At 54.0% G+C, this 7,788-nt stretch overlaps 2 protein-coding genes across 2 annotated transcripts in view; both read left to right on the top strand.

Moving 5' to 3' along the window:
- The window catches only part of ak8 (adenylate kinase 8), a 10,701-nt gene extending 8,277 nt beyond the window's left edge, over window positions 1-2,424 (top strand). The window contains exons 7-15 of the mRNA XM_015025605.1: window positions 373-454; window positions 530-601; window positions 671-871; window positions 1,097-1,219; window positions 1,339-1,428; window positions 1,496-1,637; window positions 1,706-1,786; window positions 1,866-1,995; window positions 2,080-2,424. Of these exons, the coding sequence (XP_014881091.1) occupies window positions 373-454; window positions 530-601; window positions 671-871; window positions 1,097-1,219; window positions 1,339-1,428; window positions 1,496-1,637; window positions 1,706-1,786; window positions 1,866-1,995; window positions 2,080-2,169 (1,011 nt within the window). The 3' untranslated portion in view covers window positions 2,170-2,424. The remainder of the gene's footprint in view (window positions 1-372; window positions 455-529; window positions 602-670; window positions 872-1,096; window positions 1,220-1,338; window positions 1,429-1,495; window positions 1,638-1,705; window positions 1,787-1,865; window positions 1,996-2,079) is intronic.
- A 90-nt stretch (window positions 2,425-2,514) lies between these two features.
- LOC106942342 (probable ATP-dependent RNA helicase DDX31) lies at window positions 2,515-7,186 on the top strand. Its single transcript, XM_015025604.1, has 17 exons — window positions 2,515-3,574; window positions 3,735-3,856; window positions 4,139-4,216; window positions 4,285-4,421; window positions 4,494-4,569; window positions 4,883-4,926; window positions 5,002-5,072; window positions 5,154-5,263; window positions 5,334-5,375; window positions 5,621-5,685; window positions 5,787-5,906; window positions 5,985-6,091; window positions 6,159-6,349; window positions 6,420-6,566; window positions 6,637-6,696; window positions 6,844-6,894; window positions 6,968-7,186. Exons 2-17 carry the CDS (start codon window positions 3,743-3,745, stop codon window positions 7,142-7,144), a joined length of 1,590 nt encoding a protein of 529 aa, XP_014881090.1. The 5' UTR covers window positions 2,515-3,574; window positions 3,735-3,742; the 3' UTR covers window positions 7,145-7,186.
- Window positions 7,187-7,788: the final 602 nt, after the last annotated feature.

Below are 7,788 nucleotides of genomic sequence, written 5' to 3'. Positions count from 1 at the left end.
GGACTGTAATCTATAAACAGAGCTGCCTGGTTGCTGCAGTGGAGATGAAGCAGCTGAAAGCCGATGCTTTAGCTCCGGACCGGACCAGAGCTGAAGCATCGGGTCACACTCATCTGGACTGGATGGTCTCTGGGAGCTCCAGAGGTTCTGGTACTGTTGGGTCAGAACCAGGAAATGATGGTTCCAGGTTCTGGTTGGACTTGATGGAGAAACACTGAATGAAGCTAGGAGCTCCCTAGTTCTGATCCAGACTCAGTAACAGAACCTTAGCCAGCATTTTCCTCAGCATTTCTAGCTGGTTCTAATAGAACCGCTGAGGTTCTGTTAGAGCCATCCAGCATCAGGAGGTTCAGGTTCTGTTGGCCGTTCCAGGGCTGGGTGCTGGTTGGGATCCCTCAGACCCGTGTCCAGGTTCTGCAGCTCCAGCGGGCTGGAATCATCCCAGAACACGTTGGTAAGAACCGATGAAGCCTCCCAGCCGGGCCTGTCGGACCTGCAGCTGATCCGAAAGGTTCTACTGTGTTGGCAGTGATGCTGGACGCTCCAGAGGAAGTTCTGCTGCAGAGGAACCACGGCAAGCTCACCGACCCCATCACTGGAGGTGAGTCCGGTTTGGTCCGGCCTCATCACAGGACATCAGAACCTGCTCAGCATCACTTCCTGTCCCCAGACGTCTACCATCAGCTCTTCGTCCAGCCGGAGAACGACACCATCAGATGGCGCCTGGAGAAGGGGCGGAGCCTGTCTGACCAGCAGCTATTGGCCGAGGTGCAGCGCTACCGCTGTGAAGTCACAGCTCTGAAAGCGGCCTATCAGCACGTCCTGAAGGTCTTCAACGCGGACCAGCCTCCTGCTGACGTCTACCAGCAAGGTAGAGCCGGCAGAGGGGGCGGAGCCTGATCACATGACCACAACAGAACATACAGGCATTAAAGCAACAATCTGCCATCTTCCTGTTGCCTCCGTCCTACTTCCTGTCTGTGTCCTTCTGGCAGTCATGTGATCAGCAGAAGTCCCCCTCAGAGTTCTGGAAGCAGATGTTGGGTTCTGATCCGACCCAAACTGAACCTGATGTCTGTCTCTGCTGGTCCCTCAGCTCTGACCTTCGTGCAGACCCGACGTCACTTCAGAACTCCAAGAATAGTTCTGGTTGGCCCGTCAGGGTCTGGAAAGAGCCACCTGGCCCGGCTGTTGTCTGAGAAGTACAAAGTGGTGGATGGTAAACACAGGATGGTTCTGACCCGGTTCTGGCCCAGTTCTGACCTGATTCTGACCCGGTTCTGATCTAGTCTTGACCTGGTCTTGACCCAGTTCTGACCCGGTCCGGTCTGCCTCCAGTGAGCTGCGGCAGCCTGCTCCGGTCGGTGGTCTCTGACGGTTCTGCTCTGGGAGCTCAGATTCAGCCCTACATGGATGTCGGCCGCCCAGGTGAGTTCAGAACCGTCTCTCAGTTCTGAGGTTCTGGACGGGCTGGGTTCTGATCACTTGTGCTCAGTCCCAGACTCCCTTCTGATGCCGGTTCTGGAGGCCCGTCTGAGTCAGGTGGACTGCAGCTGCAGAGGTTGGATCCTGCACGGCTTCCCCTGTGACATGCAGCAGGCCAAGAGCCTACACGAGTCCCAGTACCAGCCCAACAGGTACCGAACCAGAACCAGAACCAGATCCCATAGTTCTGCTTCTGTCTCCTGCTCCTTCTCTTCCTCAGAGTCTTCTTCCTGGAGGCCAGTAATGACGTCTGCATGCAGCGGCTCTCCCTCAGAGGAACCGACCCTGTCAGCGGCGAGAGGTCAGGTGCAGGTCCGGCCGGGCCAGAACCCAGGCCAGGTTGTGCAGGTACCAGCTCACGGTTGCGTTTGGGCCTGCAGGTACCATGCCGTGACCCAACCAGCCCCCAGCTCTGAGGTCCAGGACCGGCTCCAGACGGCTCCGTATGACGGCAGCGGGGCGGTGACTCAGAGGCTGAGACAGTTCAGGTTCAACTGTGAAGGCCTGCAGGTAACCATGGCAACAGCTTTCATTTGCTGACCCGAAACATGGATCCGGATCAGAACCAGCAGAACAATCTGTGTCTCTGTCCAGACTATTTATCCAGATGCTATTCACCTGGACGCTGACCTGGACCCACACTCTGTGCTGGAGTCTCTGGAGAGCCGCCTCTACACCAACTGAAACCTGGACGCACCTGGACGCACCTGGACGTACCTGGACACAGCTGGACACAGCTGGACACAGCTGGACGCACCTGGACACAGCTGGACACAGCTGGACGCACCTGGACACAGCTGGACGTACCTGGACTCACCTGGACAAGCAGTTGGGCTGAGCTGAGAACACCTGAGTTTACCTGGACTTGCTTGGGCAGAATGAAGGAACTTGATATTATAAGTTGTTTGGTTTTTAATAAAATCATTGTTGTTCTGCTGACTTCTGGTTCCAGTTCTGGTTCTGGTTCCAGTTTTGGTTCCATCAGATTTGCAGGAGGAGGATCCAAAATAATTTGTGTTTAATGGAAGATTCTGAATTTTCATTAAACACACAGATGGTCAGAAATTCTGACCATTCCGGGTCTGCCCTGGTTCCTGTCGAACAACTGGTTCAACGGAACTTTCAGGCCCAGTTTCTCCAGAACCAATCAGAATCAAATCAAAGGAGAGCATGGGCGTGTCTCTGTTTCTGATTGGACAGAAACCAGGAAGTCCTCCAACAGAGAGAGAGAGAACCAAACTGGTTAAACCCAGAATGTTCTGGATGTTTAACCGGATCGGAACCATCATTGCTCTGAGCTGAAACATTATGGAGAACTGGGATTGGATCAGAATGAAAACTGGGTCGTACAGTCCAGCTTCCTGTGACCCAGTTAGACATTGATAATGGTTCTGATGGCTGAGATGGCAAGGTCCAAACAGGTCTGGGTTGATTGGTGAGGGTAATGGAACCAGAACAAGCTGAACAGCAGCCTAGTTCTGTTTCTGATCCAGTAGCAGATGGTCCGGGCTGTAGAACCGAGCCTGAGTGTCCCGGAGTCCTGGACCTTTGGGCACTTCCTGTGTCTTAATTGTTACAGGCTTAATCAGGTCAAAGGTTAAAGACAGGAAGTGATCAATAGCATCAACAACGACCAGTTTTGAGTTATAATATCTCAATAATCTCAGATTATTCCCGCAAGTTCGTCCTGATTTCAGCATAAACTCCTCCCAGCTCAGTCAACTACACAACGAGGCGGCGGACCGTTAAAGAGCAGACCCACTGAGGGCAACCTTCCAGAAGGCGGGGCCTCCGTGACGTAGCAGGAAGAGGCTCCCACGTGCTACATTGTGTATCCGTACAGTTTTCTTTGTGAGGATTTACTTCTGTTTCATTTGTTTTTATTTTAATCCACATTTTGACAGACCGGAGGTCAACAAACTCGTGTAGGTCATTGTTAAAGATGGCGGATATTTCCTGTGCAGTGAAGAGAGGAGCTGCAGAACTTCCGTAGGAAAATGTCTGTTTAAGGATTCTTTAGACTGGGTCCGACTCGAACACCAACACCTGCAGTTCATCCCTGAACACCTGGTCCTCGTGTCAGTTAGAGGTAGATCGATCCACTGACGTCACACGGGAGATCTTGGTTTAAAGGAAACGGTTTGAGTTAAAATCTGACGGTTTTTGCATGAAGTCTGGTCCGACCGGATTCTTCTTCACGTGTTCTGTTTGGCTCTGTAGAGCGAGGACTCACCTGTTCTCTTATACAGGTACGTAGATGACGTCATCAGCAGAGCAGCAGCTGTGTCTGAACATCTGCAGTGTTCCTTCATCATCATCATCATCACTGCACTGCAGCAGGAAATGGGCGAAACACAAGAAATGGACCTCAGTGAGTCAGAACCAGCAGAACCAACGGAACCCAGACCAATCAGAACCAACGGAACCCAGAACCTGAAAATGGGTGGATGTTGGGCCAACAGGAGAACCCGTTCAGATTCAACCAGAAAATGACCTCTGTGGTTCTGATGACGGCCATGTTTATTCTGAAAGTCTTTAAGTTGGTCAGTTGGTTCTGATTGGTTCTGGTCTCAGTCGGTCCAGCAGAGGTCCGGTCTGTTGGGAGGTTCTGGTCCAGTACCGGCCCAGTTCTGTTAAACTGATGTTTTTACAGAAGAAGCAGAAACCAGAGAAGAAGAAGAGCTTCATCTCCCCAGAGGAAGAGGATGATGATGAAGAGGCTCCCCTGCAGGTGATCGCTCTCTCTGACATCAGGCTCTTTTCTTCTTCTGTGGTATTAAAATAAGGCATGCTTTTTAGGCCCCACCCCCTGAGCTGACCCACGGACCACCACAGAAGAAGAGGAAGAGGCAGGAGGAGGTGAAGGAAGGAGGAAGTGGCAGCATCAAGACTTCCTCTCTGTTCAGACACAACCCAGAGATCCCAGAGATCCCCAGGTACGCTCCGCTCCGATTGGCCCGACTCGGCTGCTGCTGATTGGCTGGCTGACTTCCTGTTTCCTCCCTCAGACCGGCCGTCGCCCAGCTGAAGGAGAAGGTTTTCACCTCCGCCTCCTTCTCAGACCTCCACCTGCACCCCCACCTGGTAAAACACCTCTGCTTTATTCGGCCCTGATTGGTCGGTTTACTGGGAAAGCTCCGCCCTAAACGTGTCCAGTGTGTTTGATCTGAGCGCTGTGTCTCCCCCTGCTGGAGGACCTGCAGGCTTCTGTCCAATCAGAGAGCAGGTTTCTTTGACCTTTGACCTGAAAGAACCGCTGCAGACCCAGTCAGGGCTGGTTCTGATCGGCCCTCCGCACGGTGTCATCTGTGTTTCTATCTGACTTAAACCGGGTCATGGTGTTACCGTAGCAACCAGTGATGTCAGAGAGTTCTGATTGGCTGTCTGCTTCCTGCAGGTGGCGACGCTCAACAAGGTTCTGAACGTCTCCAGACTGACCAGGTGGGTTGGACCGGACCGGAACCAGGCAGCCCTGTGGGGCGTCTGACCTCTTACCTCTGACCTGTGTGTGTGCAGCATTCAGCAGCAGACCATCCCGGCTCTCCTTTCCGGACGGGACGCAGCGGTCCGGTCCCAGACGGGTTCAGGTGAGATCAGAACCTCCCAGCGGAACCGGACCTGAACCGGTCCTGTGGTTCTGCAGAACCTGACGGTGCCCTCTGTCTCAGGGAAGACGCTGTCCTACGCCGTCCCGCTGGTCCAGCGCCTGCAGGCCTCCGAGCCAAAGGTCAGCAGGTCGGACGGCCCGCTGGCGCTGGTCGTTGTTCCGACCCGGGAGGTTGGTTCCGCCTTCTTTGCCGGTTCTGGTGATCTGATTGGACTTCTGACTGACCTCTGCTCTGTTCCAGCTCGCCCTGCAGACCTACAACACCTTCCAGAAGCTTCTCAAGGTACCAGAACCCGAACCCAGTTACTGGACCAGAACCAGAACCCAGTTACAGAGAAGGAGCAGCACTGGGTCCTGACCTGCTGCAGACAGGGATCCTCTGGTTCTGGTTCCTATGTGAAGTGATCCCAGATCTGGTTCTGGCCATGAAGCAGTTTAATTTGGGTTCTGAGCCTGCTGGAGCCAGGAACCCGATGATTCTGACTTGTCTGGTTCTGGTTCTGATCCTGGTTCTGGTTCTGTCTGCAGCCGTTCACCTGGATCGTTCCTGGCGTTCTGATGGGAGGAGAGAAGAAGAAAGCAGAGAAGGCCAGGTCCGGTCTGGTACATCAGAACCTCTGGCTGGTTCTGGCTGTTAGCGGGTCAGTGCCTGCTGGACTGAGGTTCTGATGGTTCTGCTGGTTCTGGTCTCCAGGATCCGTAAGGGGATGAACGTGGTGGTGTCGACGCCGGGCCGGCTGGCCGATCACATCCAGAACACGCTCAGCTTGGCGCTCGGCGCCGTGCGCTGGCTGGTTCTGGACGAGGCAGACAGGTGGGTCCGGACCGGTTAGACCAGAACCGCCGGGTCTGGACCCGGCGGTTCTGGTCTAACCGGTCCTCTGGCTTCCAGGATCCTGGACCTGGGCTTCGACCGGGAGCTGACGGTGATCCTGAACGGGCTGAACAGAACCGGGCCGTCCCGGCAGAACGTGTTGCTGTCGGCCACGCTGAGTCCAGGTGAGGCGGCTCGCCGCTGCCCCCGCAGGACGTGGCCCGCCACGTCCACTAACCTCCTGTGTCGCAGGTGTGACTCGCCTGGCGGACGTCTGCTTGCATGATCCAATCAGCATCAGTGTTTCTGGCCCCGCCCCCTCTGATCCGCCCAGCCAATCAGAGAGCTTTGCTGTTCCCGAGGAGCTGCAGCAGTTTGTGGTTCTGGTTCCCAGTAAGGTCCGGCTGGTCTGTCTGGCCGCCTTCATCCTGGAGCAGTGCAAGGTGTTCACATGGCAACCGCTGCTTCGCTGCACCTGGTTGCCATGGAGACCTGACCACCTGCCACTCTCAGTTCTCTCACAGCAACAAGATCATCGTTTTTGTGTCGAGCTGCGAAGCCGTCGAGTTCCTGCACCTGCTTTTCGGCTCCGTCCTGACCCGGCACACGGCCAATCAGGAGCTCAGCTTCCTGCGTCTCCACGGCAACATGAAACAGGAGGTAAGACCGCCCCCTGCTGACCACAGTTTCTATCTCCGTCAGCGTCTCTGAGGCTGTGTCTCCTCCGCAGGAACGCTGCCAGGTTTTCCACCAGTTCTCCGCTTCCACCACTGGAGTCCTGCTGTGCACGGTGAGCAGGGTCCGCGACTGGGGTGCCACAGGGGGGTGACACACTGCCACCAGGGGGCACCGCCACCTGGGGCCTTTAATCGGTTGGTTCGGATCAGGCAGGACTCTGTGACTCTTCTCTTTGCTCAGCTTCCTCTTCCTTTTCCAGGACGTAGCCGCCAGAGGGCTGGACCTCCCTCAAGTCACCTGGATCGTTCAGGTAAATGCACAGTCAGGATGGAAACCCACCAGAACCAGAACCGGGTTAGAGGTCCGTTCCTTCTGTGTTTCAGTACACTCCTCCCTCGTCAGCTGCTGAGTACGTTCACCGAGTCGGCCGCACGGCTCGGATCGGAGGAAGAGGAAACAGCCTCCTCTTCCTCACTCCCGCTGAGGCTGACTTCATCACGGAGCTGGCCAATCACAACATCAGGTGGGCGGACCAACAGCTGCAGTCACCCAATCACTGACCAGCACCATCAGAAACACATCTGGTACCAGCATCCACGGTATCACTGGTACTGCCTGAGAGAGACGGGTGGTAATAGGACTTCACTACTAGTTCTGACTGGTTCTATCAGGTTCTGACTGGTTTTAACTGGTTCTGACTGGTTTTGATTGATTCCAACTGGTTCTGACTGGTTCTAGCTGGTTCTGAATGTTTCTAACTGGTTTTGACTGGTTCTGAGTGGTTCTGACTGGTTCCAGCTGGCTTTAACTGGTTCTAACTGGTTATGTTTCTGACTGTTTGACTGGTTTTAACTGGTACTGAATGTTTCTCACTGGTTCTGAATGGTTCTAACTGGTTCTAACAGGTTCTAACTGGTTTTAACTGGTCCTAACCGGTTTTAATTGGTTCTGACTGGTTCTAACTGGTTTAAATTGGTTCTGACGGGTTCTAACTGGTTCTGACCGGTTCTGACTGGTTTTAACTGGTCCTAACCGGCTTTAATTGGTTCTAACTGGGTCTGACTGTTTATAACTGGTTTTAACTGGTTCAGACTGGTCCTAACCGGTTTTAATTGGTTCTGACTGGTTCTAACTGGTTTTAATCGATTCTGATTGGTTCCAACTGGTACTGAATGGTTCTAACTCTTTCTGACTGATTCTAATT

The sequence above is a fragment of the Poecilia latipinna genome, unplaced genomic scaffold, assembly GCF_001443285.1.
Source record: "Poecilia latipinna isolate Pla-1442-1.1 unplaced genomic scaffold, P_latipinna-1.0 Scaffold4203, whole genome shotgun sequence".
NCBI lineage: Eukaryota > Metazoa > Chordata > Actinopteri > Cyprinodontiformes > Poeciliidae > Poecilia > Poecilia latipinna.
This window is presented reverse-complemented; position numbering and strand designations above follow the sequence as displayed.

Bases quoted from the DNA above. Each gene is read 5' to 3' on its own strand.
- LOC106942342 (XM_015025604.1), top strand. From the start codon at position 3,743: ATGACGTCATCAGCAGAGCAGCAGCTGTGTCTGAACATCTGCAGTGTT. The intron at 4,927-5,001 runs GTGGGTTGGACC...GTGTGTGTGCAG, and splicing joins AACGTCTCCAGACTGACCAG to CATTCAGCAGCAGACCATCC. The intron at 6,567-6,636 runs GTAAGACCGCCC...TCTCCTCCGCAG, and splicing joins ACGGCAACATGAAACAGGAG to GAACGCTGCCAGGTTTTCCA.